This window comes from Rhinolophus sinicus, linkage group LG15, assembly GCF_036562045.2.
Source record: "Rhinolophus sinicus isolate RSC01 linkage group LG15, ASM3656204v1, whole genome shotgun sequence".
NCBI lineage: Eukaryota > Metazoa > Chordata > Mammalia > Chiroptera > Rhinolophidae > Rhinolophus > Rhinolophus sinicus.
Window position 1 is genome coordinate 36677307 of NC_133764.1, and position 22394 is coordinate 36699700.

Consider the following 22394-nt stretch of genomic DNA (forward strand, 5'->3'; position numbering starts at 1 on the left):
TTCCATGGAGGCCTGGGCTCCAAGACTGAACGCTTAAAAGTCCCTCCAATACTCTCCTGAGGGCTGACTTGTGGCAGGGTGGAAGGCGTGAGAAATGTGTTAAGACTGGAAGATCGATGTGTGAACCGATATTACGTGTTTATCCCACTCCGAAGCTTAGGGAAGAGACCTTTCTGTTCAATTAAGAAAATCAGATGCAAAGCCAGAATAAAACCCAACAACGTAAGCAATGAAAACATGTAAAACAGTGAAAACAGTTTTTGTGTTAATTACAGATTTTATTAAGGGTCTTTTAATTTTACAAAGGAAAAAGGGATTAATGGCTTGGCTTACCGGAAGGCCAAGCAGTGCTAGCGGGTCACTGCCACCTAACCATGATTCACACGCTCAGGACCCTCAGGACCAGTGAACCTCCTTGTACTCCCACCCCCACTGAAGGGCCCAGTCAGGGATGGGTAACAAAACATACTAAATGCATCGTCAGGCAGGAACCAAACTCAAACCACAACAGTAAAAGGAGGAAGGGTAGCAAAGTAATTATACCTTCTAAAAGATGCAATTGTAAATAAAGTGGTGTTTACAAAGCAGTCAGCAGTCTGAGTATTATGTGGAAGATCACATATTTATCTAATCTATGAAAATCAACAGTACTGTGGCAAAACAACTTATTTTGGTTCAGAATTCTTAAAATCACTCCTAATTTTCCATGATCTTCCTGAGATAATGAATGGCCCACTTAAATGTAAGGCAAAATCAAACAAAACCCCCTTGGAATCTAGTAATTTGCAGGTCTGCAACAGCTAACATCTGGTAACTCCTAAGTTTCCTTATGTTTCTGTTTACTATCATGGACCACAGGAATAGTTACTGAAAAATTAGGAAGTGTGGAGAGCTAAAAGCAGAACTCCACCACTACTATGTTAAAATGAAAGAACGGAGCATTTTAGTCATTTACATGATTTGGTCTAATCCTCCAAGAATGCAGTAGTAAATATTTAATTAGCTGAAACGACCTCCACATTATTCTATTAAAATGATCAAAACCTTTGTCTGAGTCAGGAGAATCAACAAGACTCTTGATCTCAGGTAGAATAATCAATTTCCTGGCACTACTCCTCTTGAGCTGCAGTGGGAGCAGGTACTGCTTGAAGACACCCTGGAACCGCAAGGTATACCTTCCACATATTTTAAAAGATTAGCAGGTGTTACAGACCATCTGCATCTCTTCTCTTCCTTCCTAATAAGATGGATGCAAAGAACTCAGACAGGGGGAGGAGGGCCTGAGCAGCAGTTATCTAAAGAAATTTCATTCCCCAGGCAACTCTAGGATAATGAATTTGAAGTTGTATTTCTTCAGCCAAAGCCCTGCACTGAAGAAAACCAAGAATTAAGATCTGATATGTTAACTTTAGGAATAAGAAACTGCTTCCAGATACATACAACCTGAAATTACAAGAAGTGAGTTCTCAGAAAACACATGAATATATTGCAATTAAGCAAGTATTCTGAAGATAAGCTGAGACTTATCAGTGTTATGTTCTGAAGACAAGAACATGAAGGGCCACAAGGCTTTGGGACTGTGTATAGAGGTCACTGTCTCATAGAGCGTAAAATAGAACACTTGAGGAAGAATCAACCTTCATCTGTTACAAATAGCAAAACATCCCTATTAAATCTCAAATTTTCAATTATGGGTACTTTTTAAAAGAGGCTTATATCAATATCATCTAGTAGAAAAATCTCATTAATTCTACTCAATATTTATCATCATTTTGGAGAAGTCAGGGTGAAGTTTATCTTTGTACTCTGTGAAAACAGCTCACAAAACAACACAGCACAACTAGACTTATCTACGGCCAAGTCTGGCTTCTTAGGGACAGCAAACGACCTGTGTGCTTTGTAGCAGTCAACAAAAATTTCTCAGAAATCGACCAGAGCACTCGGCCTTTGTGACAACGACAGCAGTTGAGGTGGATTTCAGCGCGATCTGCTGCGGCAGGTCTCACTCCTTCCTTTTTTTGTTCCTAGTGTTACCTAAACTTCATAAGCCTCCATCTTACAATTCTTCATAATTTGAACTAATGTTTAATTATGTGGTACACTCTTTCCCTCAATAGAGCAAATTAGTGAGGTTTTACTACATCTTTATTCTTTGATCACAGTGAATAAAGTTCAAGACAAAACATTACAATGTTAATAAAAGTAGTCTCAAATATCAGATTTAGTTTTTAAATAAAACTCTAGGTGCTGGACTAAAGGTGGCTCTGTTGTATCTACCACCTGTTCAAATCTCCTAAGATAGTTCCCAGATCTATGCAGCTAGATTAGGTGGGTGTCATTTCAAATACCCTCAGATGCTGATTACAGGTATTCACCTATGAGCAGGTACTTAACGACTGATTTTGAAACAATTCTACACTTAACAGGTCACTATTAAGCAATTTATATTTACTTTCTGTTACTTCCCAGAATCTAAGCTACTGTCAAAACGTGCCAAATGAGATTAACAGAGTGCTTTTTACTCCAATCTTAACACACTTATCAATTAATTCTCCTAGTGTAAAGATTAAGGCTTGTGTCAACAGACAGTATTTCTGCTGGACCTAAAATACTCATATTACCGGTTCCACTGGAATAAGATTTTATGTCAGGTCCCAAGATAGGAATTATATTTCCACTGAGTTATACTACATTCTCAAGACTGATTCTAGAACTGGTTTCATGAGGCAGATGTCACAGATACAGTTAACAGGTTAAAAAAAAATCAAGTAACATGTTGTTTTGCATTGATTTTTAAGAATAAAATTCACTAAGAGGTACACGTTTACCCTTTAAATATAGAATGATTGTGTAAATTAGATTTCAGCTGAAAGGACAATTTAGCAATTCAGATAAAGCTCCTAGAAACATACTGAAAATAAAGCCAAACATATAAGAAATAATTCCATGGAACTTCCATTTATCCTTTAGCCGTAGTTTCAATGATTATGTTTTCTGATCCAAAACCCAGAACACATGGTTTGTCAAAGGATTTTTCTGTGCTACTCCTGGTGGTAAGAGGTAACCTGAGTGATTTACTTTTGTAATGCCAGGCACTGTAAACTCCAAGCATTGTAATGGTTTATGCCAAAATGACATGAAATCTGAATTGTTCCAGATTATCCAGTTAATACGGTCACCAAAGTTACAGTAACTATAACTGAGAGCTCTCCCTACACTTATTCTACTAGGAAGGAACTGTGACTCTCCTTTCTTCCTTCATTATCTCTTTCGGGAGAGGTTAAGGGACACGGAGGGAGGGAGATCAAATGCCACCGACAGGTTCCATCAGTTGCCAATAGTCCTATGTAGAGATAATTTTGCTACCCACCCCTTCCCAAGAAGTTGCTACTACAGTGACAAGTTAGGGATCCTTCTAATGGAAGATTAATTCCCAGTTACACAGAACAATGATCCTGCAGTAGGCCTGTGCTGAAAAAATTCTTGTGTCAGAAAAATGCTACCGTGAGCAAACAGAAACAGTATGTCAGCAACCAAGGGCAAGCAGGCAGAAAACGTGTTAAGCACAAACTCACACTAAATTTCCTGATTAGTTTCCTTCCCCCGATCCGTTTTCTGCAGTCCTGCTTTTAAGTCAGGGCCCATGGCAGGAGCAGTAGGGTGTTTAGCACAAAAGCTTGGGAGGGGTGTATCTTTGCTTAAAAACACATATATCCAGTGATTAGCAATTAAGACGTGAAAATAATTAACTACTTAGTAGTTAAGTTCTACTAATTATCAAAAGTTATGGCCTACTGGGGTCAGCAGCGTTACAAATGGATGTCATACTGCATTTCTTAAAGCTTTTTCTGAATGCTTGACAGGTCTCTTTCAGTGTTAATTGCACTTAAAACACATCTATTTTTTCATTTAATCTCTGAAAGCTCTTCATTTTTTTCTTCATTAATAAAGAAGAAAGGGGTCAATTTGTCATCTGCTCTATAGCTCTCTGAATTCGATAAAGATTCCACGCAGCTTTGTGTGCCAGGTACAAGGGGAGTAGAAGAGTCCAGCTGCTTCCTGGAGCAGATAAAACGTGCCATGACATTCAGAGCTTGGACTGCAGAGGCTTCAGGTGCTTGTAGTAAGATTCATGGACCTGTGAGGAAGGGAGAGAGAAGAAATGCCTCATCAGGAAGTTGCTATGTAAAAGAGCATACTTTTAATCAAGAAATTATCCGGACCTTATTTGGATCCCGATCCAAAGAAATTGAAGGGGGAAAAAAAAATGAGCCTACTGAGGAAATCTGGACATTGGGTAATTCATGATATTAAAGAATTATTGTTAATTTGTTTAGGTGTGAGAATGGTATCGTTATGTTTCTGAAAAAAGTCCTTATCTTTTAGAGATACATACTGAAATATCTATGGACAAAATTAACTGATATTTTGGATTTGTTTCAAAAAATAATCCTCGGAAGGAAGGGGTGGGGGTTTCAGATGAAACCAACTGGCCCAAAAGAGATAGTTGCTAAAGCATGACAAAGGGCATATGGAGGTGTATTATAGTTTTCTAGTTTTGTGTGTGTTTAAAATTTTTCAATTAGTTATTAAATAGTCAAGGAAATGAAAAACCTGCCTACTGTAGGAATGACCCAGTTCCCTTAAGAACCTGTTGGTCAAATACAGTGACTGTCCGAAGTGGACAGGAACTTTCAAAGCTTTCACAGATGGACCACTCTGAGAGGTTTTTCCTGCCTTAATATGTAAGTGAAGAATTTCAAAGGGGGAAAAGACATTGTGTTTTTTTTTTCACCTCTGTTTTGTTCAGCGGGGATTTCTTGGCCCACTCAAACAAGTTTTCATACACATTCCCATCATAGCGGCCAAGCACAGAGCCCAGCGACACATCCTGAAAATCAAACGCATCAACCAAAGCAACAGCATCTGGACGAATCACAGTCAGTAACTCCTTGATACGCTGGTGTACTTGGGTAATTTGAGAGTCTGTTAGGATGCCCTCCTGGAAGAAACAAAACAAGCAAATGATAGATATATATGTATATAAACAGATGTATGTGTACATGCATAGCTATAAAGCAGATCATTCTTTTTCTACAAAAAAATTAAAAGCCTTACACTTAGAAAATACTGACCTGAAGAAAATCCCCTGACTTCTGACTGATTCCATACAAAGAATACAACAGACATAAATTCCTTAAGACAACCTGGATGGATTTATCTTGAATTTTGAGGAGTTTTTCTGTAAAGAGCTTAACTGTCACATAGTGGCAATGTGCCTACATAAAAAAACAAACAAACAAAGAATGCCAGAATGTGAGAACTGGTGAAAAAGATTCGACACGCAGTGACAAGGGTTTCTGCACTAAGACGACGAGGGAAGGCAGTGGCGTAAAGGACGGACGAGGGGAGAACTATCACTGACCTCACTTGCTCGAACGAGGTCGACGGAAGTTAGGTTCCATGCTACCTCCTTGCTTTTTCTGTGAATCACTTCAGTTTGAAGGTTTTTTGCAGCAATTTCTACCAATCTGTTAAGCAATAAAACAAAAGCAAGCTCAGAGGACGTGATCCACAGCACTGGCGGCTGCCCCACATCCACCAGGCCCCTTCCCAGAAGCCCCCACCGTCGGCTGCCTAGTCCAGCCGGAGCGTGAGCTCACCTGGCTGCACGGAGTCTATAGGCTTCCGTTAGGCTGTCGGGGCTGTTGATATCCACTAGCGTTGGCCAGACAGCCACCTGCTGTGGCTGGATGCGCTGACTGGGCAGGTCATTCAAGTAGGACACCATGCCACACACCAACTTCCCTGAGTGCACCTGGTCGTAACTCTTCATCAGGAACCTAAGCCATCAGTACACATGCTTTCAGTAACTATGCTTCTTGTGAAACAGAAACAAAACCACCTCTTGAAAGGACTTGAAGCTACGGGACAGGAGATTCATACTCGCTAGTCTGAACACAGCACAAAAACAGTGGGTCAGGACAGAAGGCAAACGTGACTTCTTTCAGGAACAAATATAACAGGAAGAGAAAACATGGGAATAGCAACCGATGAAAAGGACTTGAATTCTTCTTCTCAGGGAAGAGTAATCATGAATTAAGATTCTCACCTAGCCGTCTGTAGCATCATGACAGTGTTTTCTCCCTCAAAGGTGCAGGTTGGGGTAAAAGTGACATAAATATTTGGAAGACCGCTGCAGTGAGAATAGCCGTGCCCACCACAAGCCATCCGACATGCTTCAATGGCAGTGTTAGTTGTCCAGGAGGTGAAAGCCTTCAGGCCGGCGGTGAGCGCATGAAGCTGGAGGGGAAAAGCACCAGCCATCAGAACATCTGAGATGGTGAAGTCCGAGTTCCAAGGAGAAATGCTTATCCTCAGCTACCAGCGCTTCAAAATCACTTGCCACGCATGTAACTGAAGGGGCATGGTCATCGAATTGGCCTGAATTAATGACATTCCCACACTCGCTTCTGAACTGTTCTACTTGGCATAAAGTCTCTGCTTATGTTCCTTTGGTTAACAAATGACCAACATGGTCCAGCACTTCTGAAACTTAAAGGAAAAACTGGTATGTCTTCACATCTAATCCACTTTCAATCGGAAAAATCTCTGTATCTTTTGAGACTATATGGATCTTCAAGAAATCCTAGAAGTTTTCTCTGGATATTATCCAACAGGCAAATGTGAAACAGAAAGGTGCCCACAGTGAATGAGAGAACACGTACCTCGGGCAGTTCACTCAGGTCCCCTTGGCCAATGCCTTCGTTAATCCGATGATAGGTCTCCTTCATGTACGCACCTACAAAGTGGAAGGCATAGGCCGTGGCCAGGAGTGGAAAGAGTTTATACTGCTGGGTCTGAAAATCCAAAATCTGCGGTTCTGGCTCGCTAAAGTATACCAAAAAAAAAAAAATTAAGCACCCAGAATTCACTGTGTGCCAGGTTCCAGTCTACGCACTGTAGTATGTGAATTTATTTAATCGTCATGAACACTCTGTGAAGGGAACACTTACTACTCCCACTTTATAGATGGGGAAAATCAGAGATTAGGAATCTGCCTGCAGTCACACAGCTAATGAGTGGCAGATCCTTGACTGACTGATTTTGATTTAATTTTTCTTTTTGTCTCTTTTCTTCTTTTTTTCCCTCTTCTTTCTTTTGTTGGCACATCCTCGATTTAAGAGCATGGCCTTCTTGGGCTATATAGGTATAGAAGACCATGCTCTTATCTACCTTGTTAAGCTGACTTAGGTGGACAGAATTTTCTAGCTGTGAAGTTCCGATCTTTCTTAGTCTTGCCAGTATGACTAAACAAACTATATCTCATGGCAACACACAAAATCAAAGTTAGTCTGCTTCACCACAAGAAGGCAATGTTAAGGAGACGTAACCCACTAGATGGCTGAACAAACTATATTTTGACCATAATTTTGGAGAAGACCCAATGCATAGAATTAAACATTTGAAGTCTAGGAGGTCTGCTCTGATTTCCTTATTCCTTCTTTAAGAGCAAAAACAGTTATCAGGGAGTCATGCCCAAGTGGAAGGCAGTTGTGGGAATAAGCTATGGGAATGAACACAACAGGGAATCAAGTTTAATGTCACTTTCACCATACCCAATTTATAGTTGTTAGTAGCCATTAGAATTCCCAAACTGCCTTCAGTGTTTTGAACATTTCATTGATAGAGCCCAAGTAATATCATTATTGTTTTTCTTAGAAGGTTAAATATAATAATAAGGCAGTATTCTCATCTTTCCACTTAAGACAAGGAAGTCTAGGTTTTAAATAACAGACCCAGGGCACTGCCCTCTCTTAGCTAATTTTATAGCCAATGCATCTTTTCCATAAGACATTTGGGAATGTTGGTATCTGAAAGGGCTCCAAGCATGTCTGCAGGAACGAGCCCATCAGACTCCACCCTTACTCTGGCTTGATTTCGGACTGGTGCCTCACAGCACTGTATCGGATGGCAATGGTGCAGGCCTTCGCCAGGCTCCGGGCAGCTTCTCCCACAAGGAAGGACCTGATAAACACCATGGTCCCGTAGGTTAGCTTGTTGCTCACAGGTTTCACATATGTGCCATCGGGTTTCACCTGGAAAAAGAACATGGGACTGATGCTTCCTTCTGTTAAACCCAAGGGGCAGCTTAGGCCCGTGGTTCTCAAAGTGTGGTCCCCAGAGCAGCAGCATCGGCACTGCCTGGGGAACTTATTTGAAATATAGTATCTCAGTCCCCACCCAGACCTATTAAATCAGGAACTCTGGGGGCCAAGCAATCTGGGCTGTAGCCAGCCCTCCAGGGGATTCTGGTTTAGCAAACCAGAATATGCGCTTCATACCCGCCAATGGCTTTCCATATCACCGTCATCAGAAGCCTCGGAAGTAAAACTATGTTATTACCTTCTAAAACAACTGACCTTCTAATTCTAACCCTGAGGTTATCAACAGCCACTGCACCCCCGTGTTTGACACCTCTGCTCCTATTTCCTATCTAAGTATACCTGGGCATACTTCATGAGCATGTTTTCTCTGGGAATGCGATAATTGTCCATCTTCAGGTAGCCATTATCCATCTCGTCATAGCCAAATTTGGGGCCGATGTCGCCAACGGTAATACCTACCACAGATGAAAGGAAAGTCACCAGATGTTTATGCCTTGAATCCCCGGCTTTCTCCCACTCCTCTTTAGTCGTATATTATACATTGTGCTCAGTTTAAGTTTTCATCTCAATATCAGAAGAACAAGTCTAACCTGGCAAAGGCTTATGGGTTCCCATTTCACGAAGAGGTACAATGAAGGCATGTAATCCATAGCATTTCCCCTTCGTGTAGAGTTGGGCAAGTACTATCGCATGATTTGAAGTCTTTCCAACTGCAGCATCAACGAGAACAAGAGGGGAATGAACCACCATTCTCACATTTTTGAAAGACAGAACCAAAGAGGAAGAAAAGCCTATGTTAAATATAACACTCCACTCTATCAACAAAGTCTGCCCAGAGAGCCTTTCTTCGGACAGGGCCACAGCTGGTTTACAGACATCTATGTAAGCTGAGAGTTACTAAGATTTATTGAATTCTGGCAAAGCAAACCTTCATTTTATTTTGATATGTACATAAAAACCTTTCACTGAAATAGAATTGACACATGACACCATGTGAGTTTAAGGTGCACAGCACGCTGATCTGATAGCAACCCTTCCCTTTAAAAGACAGCTTTACTTTTCTACTTATTTTTGACTCATTTATACATAAAGAAAATGATAGGATAACCAGAAGAACATCGATTTACATTATTTCCTTTTTCTCCCTTAAGGCAGTGCTTTCCAAAACAGTAGCCATAGCTACCTGTGGCTGTTTACATTTAAATTAATTATACTGAAATAAAAGATTCAGTTCCCTAGTCAACCAGCTACATTTCAAGTGCTCACTAGGTATACGTGGTAAGTGGCTACTGTATTGAACAACAAAGATAGAGAGTTATTTGCATCACTGTAGAAAGTTCTATGGGATAGAGCTGCTGTAAGAGATTTTCGGTTAGTATATCCAGAAATATTTATCTTTTCTTGCATTCTAGGTTTTCTCCTATGAAAATGTAATGTCACATATTAAAATACATAATGCGAGTAACAAAATTATTTGACCACTAACGCCATCTGAAATATATATCCTAAGACAATGACTCAGAATGGAAGATATTAGTTTAATGTCAAACTATTTACAATAAAAATTTGAAAATAAATGTTTTTCAATACGGAAATGACGAACCCAACTGAGAATACGAAGTTACTTTAAATGACAACTAAGGAAACTACTATGCTGATATGTGGAACTGTTTAGATGAAACACTAAGAAAAGCAGAGTAAGACTGCTGTCCTTTCTGTGCTTTTGTAAAGTGGTTAAGAATCTGTAACACGCACCACGAGAATGTGAAATAGCTTACAATAGTTTAAGCCTTAAGAATTTGTTCTACATTTCAAAATTGTATTTTCATGGAAGCTCTACATTCTAAACACGATCTTATAATAGATCTTGAAAACATCCAATAACTGTTAATTCACTCACGTCCCCCAGGCCACCACTTGATGGAGGTCACGGTAGGACTATTGAGAATGAACTCCTGGGTCTCAGGGTCATAAGTGGCGGTGGTTTCCAAGCCTCGAAGATGAGTTCCTAAGGAAAATAAATTACATGTACTTCAGATAGAATATGGGGGAGAAAAGGAAAATGGTAGACTCTCCTGCCTAATCCTTTAAGCTGTTGCATCTCAGAGAACAGCAAAATCTAACGACAACAAAACATTTGTAGATGAGCTAAAAATTTTGATAAGCAAGATACACAATTCCCTATACTTAAATCAGATAGTTCCTATTAAGTTGAAAATATAAATGTCAAGCACGTTCCATTTCTATCCTTGATTTAGTCCACATCTACGGCAGTGGATACGTAACATTTAGATCAAGCAAAACCAAAAGTAAAGGCAGCTTAGAATCAGTGTCAGAAGATCATGGGATATGAATTTCACAGGAATGTTCACTGCCCTTTTAAACTCATCTCTAAGTTGCGAGTGTGCTCATTTCAACTCACAGGTATTGTGTTTACCACATCAACCACAAAGAATAAGGTAACGTGTGACAGGAAGAGACTCTAGCTCAAGTTCTTGTCAATTGAGAATTTATTTCAGAATGATTGCTTGGACAGAAAACAAGAGCATAAAAAGGTATAATCATCACGGGGAAAAAGACCTGGAACAATCACTTGTTTGGATTCAGAAAAGGCCAATAATAAGGTCTGAGTTCACCCTGCAGATTTCCAATGCTAGGTCTTGACTTTGTCTTGGCTGGTTCACTATGTGACCAGGAAGAGCTCCCAGTTTCACATGTTTATTGAAGAGGAACAGGGATTCATGTTTGAAATCCTAGTACAAATGTGCCAAAATTCTTTGAAAAGAGTTACAGAGAAATGTTCTAAGTGACATGCTCCCTAATAATATTATTCTAAAGCCAATGCTGAGAGCCTTTTCCCAAACTGCTCTGATAATGTTAGATCTCATCAAACACTTAAACTCTGGGACATTTAGGAACTTCCAAGTTGAACAACAGGCATGGCCAGCTGACGTGTGATGCACCTTCCAGAGTGAGGAAGCAGACATATACACTTAAGACTCCCTTCACCAAAGAAGAAGCTGTTTTAGAAAATGAGGTAACATTAAACAGAAAAAACAATGACAAGAATGTTTGCAAACACACAATTGAACCAAACAGTGTTCTACTTTGAGTCTTTTGAAAATCCCGTAAAACACTATTCAGCAAAGCTGAAAGCCAAAGAGGCTATAAAATGAAGATGAAGTCACACAAAAATAAGGAGCAAAAATAAGGGCAAATACACATTAGATCAGTTGTTCTGAAACCTGAGTAGAAAAAGAGAAGCCAAAAGCCAATGGATGTTAAACACTGACGAATTCAGAATAGATGGAAAAAGGTAGGTGGGGGATGGAAAGAAAAAAGAAAGGCAGTAGATATAGTGTGAAACCAACTGCCTGGAAGTACAGCTTACTCTATTTTTTCTAAACTTTGGCCGAGCCACCTTCAGAACTTTACTGAATCAATGCACAAATAACGCCAAGGTATAAAATGCGGCATATTTTGGTTATATAAGCCACTCATTTCCTGTCAGCACACATACTGTTAATCTGTATTTCTTCTGGAATCAGTGCAACTTCACTAATTATCCATAGTAAGGGTGATCAGACAGCAACAAAGAAAGATGGGTTCAGATTCTATATGCACACAAATTCTATACAATTTCAGTGAACTTGAAAAGCCACTTAGTAAATAAGGCCTGACTTGTAATTCTTGACCTCCTGAAGGGGAATCATGAAAAAAAAAAATCAGCCTATCTCTGTGATAACATAACCTTTAATTTCCACTGATCAAAGCAGTGTCTTTGCCAAGACTTGTCCGTGTGAAACACCTGGCCTCTGCAGAAAGATCGCATTTAAACCTCGGAGATGCCACCGTTAACACATGGTGGGCACGCCAGCCACACTAAGCTCGCGGAGCCCCGCCCAACCCGGAAGAAAGACTGAAAGCACCGTACCATGACCCATCTCTGTCTGGGCATAAGTGCCAGTGATCTCCAAGCTCCAGGCGGGCATGAAGAAGCGCTCCTGCTGTTCCGCAGTGGCCTGGTGAAGCAAGGTGGGCAGGAACATGCCCAAGTGAAGGTCCAGAGGCGAAGGCCCTCGGTGCACAAAGCTTTGAAGAAACACCAAGGGTGTGCATTTGAGAGAACAATCATCAGGGGTGAGAGAATCAACAATGTGGACAGAGTGAGGGAAGGAGAAAAAAAAAACCTTCTGTAAGTATGATTTAGTTGGGTAGGCTTGATCATGGATGGATGGGAGCACGGCCTCTTTTTGTATTACTTTGTTATAGCTTTTGGCAAGCTGCGTTTTTCTTAGGTTGGCAAGAAGTATTGTCTTGTACTACTCACCTCTAAAATAATTCAGTTTGGCAGGATTGGCTGCCAATTCCAAAGCCCGTGTAGCACAAGACCACTGGAGCAAGGCAGAGGATTCTAGCCTTGCCATTAAATCACAGGAAACAAAATTTGAAGCGGTCATATGAAATGGAGAATTTCAGTTGTACCATGATTTACACTGATGAGAAGTTGAGGCAAAATATAGTAGTTCTCTCAGAGGAAAGCTTTTCCTAGATGCAATTTCAATAATGCTGGAGTCTTTTCTGTTTGTCCACAAAACATCCAACATTGAGCCACATTCATCATCTAACTGGTCATTTCGTTCTGATTGATCATAAATATCCAGCTATGTGCTACTGAAACAATTTAATACAAAAACTGACAGTGCTCTTCACCCCTAAATTTCAGAAATAAAAGACATGCAATTACTTATGTGCTGCCGAAGCGAGCACAAGACACACAATTTCTAAAGGCCATAATAATTACAAATAACAGATTCATGCATAATGAGCTCTCCATTACAATCATGGGAATTGTCACTAATGATAATAGAAGTCTTAGTAGTCATTTTAAATCCACTTTCTAAAGTCCTTATTTTCTAAATTAACTCTATCGTTCTTAGTTCTCTCTTTAATTATCTTAGAAATGAGCCTAAACAACATTTCAGTTTTCAGTTCTCCGGACTGGCTCCATATAAGGTGAGGAAGAAAACAACCAGGGTACCTGCTCAGGCAAGGGTTGATCAATATGTCTTCCAATCGGGTGGCTGTGCTCTCAGTTAACCAATTACATAAAAATCAAAGAATGTGGTGACTGACTTCCTCATTTTACAAAGGAATTAAGGCTGAGAGTGTTAAGTGCCTTCAGGGCAAAAAAAAATGGCAAAACAAGGACAAGCATCTTATCGCTTAATCACATCTTCTGCTCTAGGGCAAGGGGGCTGAGGACAGTAGAAAGACTTGCCAAAAAACCAGGGCTGTCCCGTAAGATGTCACCACTGGTGGACATTGGGTGAAAGGTCCACAGGACCCATCTGTGCAATTTTTATAACTTCCTATGACTCTACAATGATTTCTAAATAAAAAGTTAAAACATGAGAGGGTCTGTATCAGTGCGTGGTACTATGGAATATTATGGAATAATACCAAACACCAAAGTTTACCACAAAATATACTCAGTAGGGCAGGCGTAAACCTACTATGATCAGAAACTGTTTTGAGACTGAAGAATGTTTTCAGGAGAAAAATGTCTCTTGTGACTAAGATTATTCAGAAGTGGGTGGAATTTAGAAATGTTATGAGGAGAAAGTAACCTAGATAATTTTTCACTTAAATCAAGGACTTGTTGCAAAAAGTTAGTTATACATGATAAAGATTATGTATTATTTTTAAGTAATTTATTTTAAAATGACAAAGTGCAAACATTTTGTGTGAAACACTAGAGTTAATTCTTTTAAAACTGTAACACCAAAAGGCCTTCCCAGTCTCTCCTATTCCTATGTGATGACACAGGGCTGGAAAGGCTAGCAGTCAATACCGAGGACAAATGATTAGATTAATAATACATGAGAAAGGAAGAAATCAAAATAGCATCTCCGTGAACAGTATGAATATTATCTTAGGTAATCAACAAAATGTCATCAATAATACATGATTTTAGAAAAGCTGTAGGCTATTAAGGAAAAAAAATCACTGCCTTCTAATCCATTAGGACCATTCCAGTAGGAACCCACTAAAGAGATTTATAAAAGCAACAAAATATTTAAAAGTTAAGTAACTTAGCTAAGAATAGTGAAAATTTAATTAGGAAAAAATACAAATACTTAATGGGATGAATAAAAGAAGATTTGAATAACAGGAAATAAACTGCTAATGCTAATTCTGGGCTAAAAGAACTAAATGAAGTTACTAAAATACAAGGATTTCATGTAACATAGATTTTAAATTCCTATAGAACACATTTTAGAACTTGACAAATTGAGATCAGAATTCGTCGAGAAGGATAAGTATGCAGGAACACCCAATACATATACCTAGAAATGTAACAACAGTCGGCTTATCCTATGGGATTTTAAAATACCTTACAAAGCAACAATGAGCCAAAGTTTATGATGTTAGGAGAAAAACAAGCAAATCAATGTAATATATTTAAGGTTCCAGAAATAAATACAAACTGTTATAAAACTCTAAGATGAACCAGAGAGAACTTAACAATGGCAAAAGGGCTAATACTTAATAAACATAAAAACAGTATGGAAGTCATTAGTCACTCTGTATCATACACAAGTCAAAGCATTAAATATAAATAAAAAATTTAAAAAAAACCTGAAAGGAAATAGAAGAAAACTTATACCTACTAAGAGACGAATTCACTGAGTACATAAGGCCAAAACGTTTAATGAAACAGAAGGCAACAGAAGTATTGGAAGGATACATTAAATCATATAAGATCAATATGCATATTCCATTTAATCAATATTCAAAGGAGAAAGACCCAGTTTATACATGGGAAATGCAGAGAGTAAGCCAAAACAGGCAGTAACATCGGCTCACAAGCATTGGAAAATTGAAACTTGAACTCTTAGATATACATTAACGTAGCAAAACAAAATTAAAGTACCCATGTTGATGGGGCTATGGAGATACATGTGTATTAATAAGTTGCTAAAAATACTGTGAACTGGCTCTATGCTTCAGAAAAAGTCTTGAACTATGCAATAAAAGCTAGAAAATGATCATTTCCTTCAATATAGTAATTCATTTCTGATAAAGATATTCCAGAGGCATAACCCTAAAGAACATAGTTTTTGTAAGTAAGTTAATATTGTTATTATAATAGTGGGGAAATCAGAATAGCTCAAATACCTAGGGAGTAAGTCTCATGGGAAGTCCAACAAGAGACTCCTCCGAACAAAGGACAGGAGACGAAGCAGTGAAGATACAGGGAGAGAAAGATCGTGACGTACAAAATCAAGTTTACTATCGATTTTTCAAGTTTCAAAGGAAGAAAGGTGCTCTAGTTCATATTTGGGTACTAATGGTGGGAATTGTAAAGATACTGCGCCATCTTCCAGGATGATAACTATGTATTACAGCTCTCGTTTCCTTAACATCACTAACAATAATAGAAAACGCTGTGCAAGAAGAATCCCTAGGAAGGGACCAGAACTTGAAATGGTCAAGTATCTGTGACGATCATACATACTACCTGCCTTGTGAGCTGGCGAAATGTCTGGTCAGGATGAGTGACAGTAGACCCCGTTCTAGACGGTCCCTTCCACACCAGAAGCCCAGGGACAGGGTGCCCACCTCAGCCCAGACCGCTGCCTTTGATTAAGACGCACAGAGCCACGGACCAAAGTGTGTCAGGATTTGTGTGCCTATACACACAGGTGAGTATTTAGAGGAGGTAAGGCACGTTCTAGAAGGAGAGGGAAAACTGGTGACCGAGACTTTCTGATTGAATTTTAAGATTCTCGAGGATCCTGGAATGAGCCGGAGCAATACTGAGTCTTTTCGCTTCTCAGTGGCTCCCCAGAGGTGGAAGAACCCCAAACTCAAAGATACAACCAATTCTGTGAGAACACTTCAGACAGTCACTGTTGACCAATACTGCCAAGTCTCAGAATTTAAATAGTCAAATATTCATCTTGTACAAGCTGTTCTACCACCAACCTCTCCAATGTTGAAGGGCATTTTATGTCTTCTCTGTAAGGTTACACTGTCACATGATGCAAATTAACTAATAAACAGACTGGCTTCCCTGGAAAAGAACAGCAGTCAATGAAACACAACTAACAGCAACATGAACTAACAAAATTCCAGCAAGAAACAAGACCTATATCAAGTAAACTACAGAGATTAAGACCAAGTTGGTTCCAACACAAGAAGATATCCGAAAACTAGAAGCAGTAAGGGAAAGAAAACTGACAAATGCAAACTCGCTCAGAGTGACACAGGACCTTAGTTCAATTTCTGGACCCCTCAAACCAGTCAAGTTCATGTCTTTATTTCTTCCTTTCTTCCTTCAATATTTAGGGCAAGTATATATTTGGAATGTACTTTATAAATAGAGGCAGAGGGATTAGACCAACAAGAGATAACCATATCAGACCCATTTAGACTCAGAGTAATAGCATAACTATGAATAGCATAACTATTAAGACAAATAAATTCTACAGTGATAAATACTGAAAGAAAAAAAGGGTTCTGTACCACAAAGCTGAGATTACCCCCGACACACACACACACACACACACACACACACACACCCCTAGACAGAAGCACTGTATGAATGTTCTCTTCCTTCCCTAGGACACCTTTCTTCCGGCTTTTCAGTTGTAGCCATCTTGAAGCTAAAGCCTTGGCTATGTGACGAGGTGTGCACAACCCCACATAGCAACCAGAACCTGCAGGCCCCACGGTGATTTTGATAAAAAGCACTTTCTTAAACCAATTCACAAATCAAACTGCACCAAATCAAACACAGAAATGAAGCTTTCCTGATATCTGCACCCTTTCCTCTTTCCCTTTCTTTTTCTTTATTTACCTAATGGAAGCAACATAATGAGGAATGAGACTGGGCAGCTCAAATTCAAGATACTCAAACCTGCCGATTGGCCTTGTCCATGAAAACAAATGTATTTTACATCGAGACCAAACCCACAACTTTTTTAAAGTAGCCAGGCTTTTATGTACAAGTGAACCAAGAATTAACTAGTAATACAAAAAGCCCATGAACATGTATAGAAAAGATGTACCAAAAGAAATGGAGAATCGTGGACTTTTTCCAAACCACCTATAACCCTGCTAGTGGGCAATGTAAGAGTATGACACTTAACTGCTCTAACCCTCTGCCCCATTAAAATCCACACTTTTCCTCAAAGCAGAGAGGAATCATCCCGAGGCTGCAGAGGCACGGCCCCTTCAAGAATTTCCAACCAAGACTTTAACAGACATCAACACAGCGGGTGCTTTGCCACATTTGCTACCCCATCTTTGGACCCCACAAACTGCTCAACATCTGTTAAAATGGGGACGTGTGGCAATGATAAAAGGCTCGAAGAAATAACAATAAAGTACGTTTCAGGCCAGAGTCCTGGCCCAGTTTACGGGGAAGTGACCTAAGAGAAGAAGAGCTGCTGAATTTTATTTAAGATTCAACAATTTAAAAATAAAATCCCAAATGTGCAGCAGCAGAAAAAAATCAAATGCCAGGAGTCATCTGTTAATTGAAGTCCTGAGGCGGGTTACCCACTGACCCTCAAATGTGGACTAACCGTGGCCCAACTCCGTCTGGGCGTAGGTGCCAATTATCTCGAGTCCTTTGGATGAAAACAGCCATTTCTCTTGCTGAGCAGTGGTGCCCTGATTCAGCAAGGTAGGAATAAACATGGAGTAATTGAGGCCCACAGGTTCCACAAAATTGATCATATGTAGTCTACAGGAGAGAAAAGAAAAGGGTCTCAGGCTTACTCCAGAAACTGCATGCTACCACCCATTCTCGCCAGGCAGCTGTACTTCTCAGGATGAAGGTTAGGAAAATTTAAACCCCTTTCTTATGAAATCAAATGTAAACTTTACCATTTTACTACCTAAAAAGCCAAGAGCAGAATCTAGTGGTATCTTTCCTGCCCCCCCCCCCATCAATTCAGGGCCAGAATTCCTCTTTAATTCTATTTAACCCAGAAAGCCAATTCTATCCATCGTTTTAGCCTAAAAACACTTTTTGTTTTGGGTTTTGAATTGCTTGCATTTTTTGGAGTTTGGGTTTGTTTTTGCTTTATTCAATTAGAATCAAACAAACTCCACAGAACACTTATTTGTAGAGCTGTTAACAAAAGCTCCTAAAGAAGAATTTAAGCTATCTTTCCCTAGATAACCGAAGCAAACATCCAGGGTGGTAAATATAAATTCCAGTGCCAACGCACAGATCTCTAAAGGTCTTCAGAGTTTCCAGGTGGGTAAATAGGTAACGTGAGGATATGAAACACCCAGCACCAACGGTCTCTGAGAATTACTCCAGATTAAGGGCGCTCCAATCATAATGAAATTCAGTCTTCAACTATTTTCTCATAAAACAGAATCTGTGAAATAGTCGAAATATAAGTTTTATATATAGTCAGCCTTCGCCATGCTTACAGATTTTACAGGGGTTTATTTTATCCATCCATCTATCTATCTGTCATCTAACTACCCATCCACCCAAAAACCACAAAGTTAATTTCCTCTAACTCATCTTCATGACCTCTCGAGGGATGAATAGAAAGTGATACCACCAATTTATCCTGGTCCACACATGCAGAGCATGAATTAATGGAAAGAGGGGGTAGGCTGTCAGTTCACTTTTGCGGAGGCCCTGAGATCACCCCATCACCTTTAGGGAGGGAGGTCACCTTTCAGAGGTGTCACAGACATACACATCCAAGAAATGCCCAGACTAGCCAACACCAAAAATGCTTTTTAACCCCGAGGTTCCATGATTTTTTTTTTACACCCGTATCGGATGTTGATTAAACTGAATGGAGGGAAAGAGGGGAAAGGAGGAATTGGAACACAGGAGGTGAGCTGCTTTCCCAGTAACTCGGATTAGCAGCAATTCACTCCTGCATAACTGGAGAAAAGGAACGCACTTCCCAAGACGCAGGCGCCTCACTGAAGTGGGAGCCACAGCCTAATGAGTAGATAGTGTAGAATCATCATCTCGAAGGCAAGAGCACCACAGGTTTCCCCAACAATCATGTCTCACCGAAAGAGGAAACGAACCTACACGAATTGCTGAGGAATACAAGCAGTAATTTAAGTGCTAAAAAATGGTGGCAACATAAAACACTCTTATTCCCTTGAAGGGGAACTGAAGACGGTCTGGGTGTATAAAATGATGACACTGACACAAAATAATTCTAGGAAACAGAGGGAAAATATGCGACACAAAATAAAGACTGTCAAATATTTGTTCTCAGTAAACATACTGGGGTGTGTTTTTTTGGTTGTTTTTTTGATTAAGGCCACCTGAAAATCAACTCAGGAACAAAAGCTCAGGGCTTGTTTTTGAGTTATGTTTAATCCCTCCTGAAGATGCTTCTCAAGGAATCAGCTTTAAAAACCTAAGAAGGATAACAATAACCATGACTGGTTCTCATTCAAATTTTAAATTACCCTTAAGAACATTTACAGTTTTTTTTCCACAGCAATCAGTACACTTAGCTAAAAGACAAAATTACAGAAAGGAGATTAGGAAAACAACTTTTATATTCCCCAAACAGCGAGGTCTTTATTTGCTCAAGGACTTAAAAGTTCTTTTATTGCTTAGGTTGAGAAATCCTGAAGTATTTTACTAATATTCAGTCAACTTCAAGTCTCATAAATGAGCTATTTTGATAGGACAAATGGATGTAAAAGAGCCCAGTAATTGCCCAAAGTCCCCAAAAAGAGAAATATTACTGTTTTTCATCAATTCTCGCACGCCCTCCCATCCCAGTATTTAAGAAATCCAATGCATCTCACAATTAATGCTATGTCATCATTAACTTTCTTACATAAAACAGGTGTGCGTTACAACCAACGGCAGGCTTCGATTCAATAGCATTCAAGTTAATTGCCAAGATTAATTTTCAATCCCATTCTCTAACATAAGTTGATCTCCTCATATCATGGATATGGGAAGGATGCCAAAAGGTGTGTTAAAGTTTGGACCTACATTCCTCAAACAGCAGGGTCTGTTATCATGAAAAACCTTACACAAAATAACTGGCTGATCCACTTGATCTTTAACCCACATAAAGGACTTTGTTCTATTTCACTGTGACTTCACTCGAGTCTAGTTATGAAACCTTATGAACCACAGATTAGGAAATCTTCTAACCAACTCTTAACCACACTGCATGGATCATTTAAAGCAAAATAAAACAAACCTCTCCTGTGTTGTTTTAGGGACGAACAACATCTTACTAATATTTTAAGGTTTACAAACCTAACTCAGGTAATTCAGAAACTTAATCTTCTAAGAGTTGCTTTACCTTAATATCCCCATAGCCATGAGCCATAAACTTTAAAAATAAAAAAAGAACATTTGAAAGTTAGTAAGTTCTCTGGTTTGGGCTACCAAAAATAAATCAATTGTATTTTTATAACTAAAATGGAAAGGAATTTTGAGGGTAGTCCTAAGGGCCAGAGTAAATGATTTCATCTTAACAATAATAAACAGGTCAAATTGAAAATAATTAGATACCAAATGTACTAGAGGCAGTAGAATAAAGGAGGACTGATTATGACTACATAAAGGTGGAACCTGTAACATATTTCATTTTCCTTGGCTCTTGAATATACACCTTCATGTCATTTAATTTTTATTGATGAAAATACTAGTTCTTCTAAAATGCAGAAACCTAAAAGAGGAAATGCCCAAGAATAAATAAGTGTAAGAGGTGCTACAGGCCAAATTGTAGAGTTTATTTAGATAAAGGCCAAAAGAAAGTGCCTTTTTTTTTTAAATAATTAAAAAACAAAACACAACAAAAAATGGATGGTCTGAAAAAAGAAGCTACTCTTTTCAGAACTAGGACCAAGGAGTGTTTTTGTGAGGTCTCATATGCACCTGAGAGCCATTTAAACACTGACCCCAGATTCAACAATGCTGGGTTCTTAGAATACTTCATATTCATTCTGAGGTTTGACTAATGGTCTTCCTCATCCATCCCATATTTTCCATTATTTAAAACTCAAGATGTACACTATCGTATAAAAATATAATGTTATTGCTCCAAACTAATGTTTGGTCTTGCAGCTGAAAAAGCCTTCCGAATTCAGCTTCTAAAGTTAGCAGTCCTGCTTACAAACAGCGAAAGCATTTTTGACTATAAATCACTCAAAAGTGAGCCGCCTGGACAAAAGGAATTTGTATGATTCTTGAGACTGAAAATTGCAGCATCTTCATTATCAGCATTCTACAAATGTCATCCCTTTAACAGGCTTGACTACAAAAGAAAACATTATTTCCCACACCTGTAACTTTAAAATGGCATGACAAATATGCCAGTTTGAGTCTTTAAACGCCAAGCACGATGAAAAAGGACACCACAGACCGCGGATTTCATTTGGGCTTTTATCATAGATAAAAACTTGATCTATGCTAAGGCATACCTACTTTTTAAACCACATGATTTCATCAGGGTCTGAGATGCCAAACTCCCTCATCTTCCTCACCATGGTGGCACTCTTCCTGACAGCCACCTCGTAACGCTGGCTGCGAGTGAGGAAGTTCAAATCCTCATGCTGGAAGTCTGGGTCGTTCAGAATCAGGTTCTCTGGAAGGGATTAAAGGGCATCAAAAGGAAGACAGAAATTCTGGGCTCCGTTACACTTGCCTGGTTTCGGAGTCACGGGCACAAGTCCCATCTCCGGACGGGATCCTGCCACCCCACCACAGGCCACCCCCGGACGTGGGGGTCCCGGCTCCCCTAAAGCTGGGCCGGCGCCTACGGCCTACGTCGCACAGCAGCCCCAGACTCCTTATCGAGGGAGTCTCAAGCCTTGTTCGGGGAAGGAGGGAGGCCTGCACCGCCGCCCTCACCGATCTCTCGGCGGCGCCGGGTGTTCTCCGGGCTGCCGTCCAGGATGTACGTGAGCTGATCCGGGTTGAAGCTGGCGGCGGCCCGCTCCCTGCGCAAGTCCTGGTTCATGGTGACGGCCATCGGAGGCAGCGGAAGCCGAGAGGTCAGCGACGACGGTGTCAGCAGTTCCAGCTCGGGCCGGGCCCTAAGAGCCGCCCTAGGACCGCACGAGTCCCCGCCCCCGGCCCGCCCCTTCCCCTTCCCCACCGCCCCTCGGCGCGTGACCCACCGCGGCCAAGGAAGAGGCGGCGCCGGCGAGGGCCACGGGGCGGGCTAGTTCTCAGCGCTCGGCCACGAG

General features: G+C 40.1%; 1 protein-coding gene across 3 annotated transcripts; it reads right to left on the bottom strand.

The window, feature by feature from the left end:
• Positions 1 to 256: 256 nt before the first annotated feature.
• Positions 257 to 22342, bottom strand: ACOX1 (acyl-CoA oxidase 1). Of its 3 annotated transcripts, XM_019745477.2 has the most exons (15): positions 22057 to 22233; positions 21631 to 21790; positions 17765 to 17925; positions 12103 to 12260; positions 10069 to 10176; positions 8759 to 8878; positions 8508 to 8623; positions 7930 to 8099; positions 6729 to 6891; positions 6113 to 6303; positions 5664 to 5843; positions 5426 to 5531; positions 5136 to 5279; positions 4796 to 5002; positions 257 to 4138 (listed from the first exon to the last, which is right to left on the bottom strand). In XM_019745477.2, exons 3-15 carry the CDS (start codon positions 17827 to 17829, stop codon positions 4088 to 4090), a joined length of 1779 nt encoding a protein of 592 aa, XP_019601036.1. In that variant the 5' UTR covers positions 17830 to 17925; positions 21631 to 21790; positions 22057 to 22233; the 3' UTR covers positions 257 to 4087. The 3 variants fall into 3 exon arrangements, with proteins under 3 accessions (XP_019601036.1, XP_019601035.1, XP_019601034.1); XM_019745476.2 differs by lacking the exon at positions 17765 to 17925 and having other exon boundaries at positions 22057 to 22342; XM_019745475.2 differs by lacking the exon at positions 12103 to 12260 and having other exon boundaries at positions 22057 to 22342.
• Positions 22343 to 22394: the final 52 nt, after the last annotated feature.

What these genes read in the sequence shown, in the direction of transcription:
- ACOX1 (XM_019745475.2), bottom strand. Translation starts at nt 22,177, where the DNA reads ATGGCCGTCACCATGAACCAGGACTTGCGCAGGGAGCGGGCCGCCGCC. An exon ending in CAAGTGGTGGCCTGGGGGAC is followed by an intron (nt 8,879 to 10,068) that starts GTGAGTGAATTA and finishes TTGATGCTGCAG; the next exon opens with TTGGAAAGACTTCAAATCAT. An exon ending in AGTCAGGGGATTTTCTTCAG is followed by an intron (nt 5,003 to 5,135) that starts GTCAGTATTTTC and finishes TGTTTCTTCCAG; the next exon opens with GAGGGCATCCTAACAGACTC.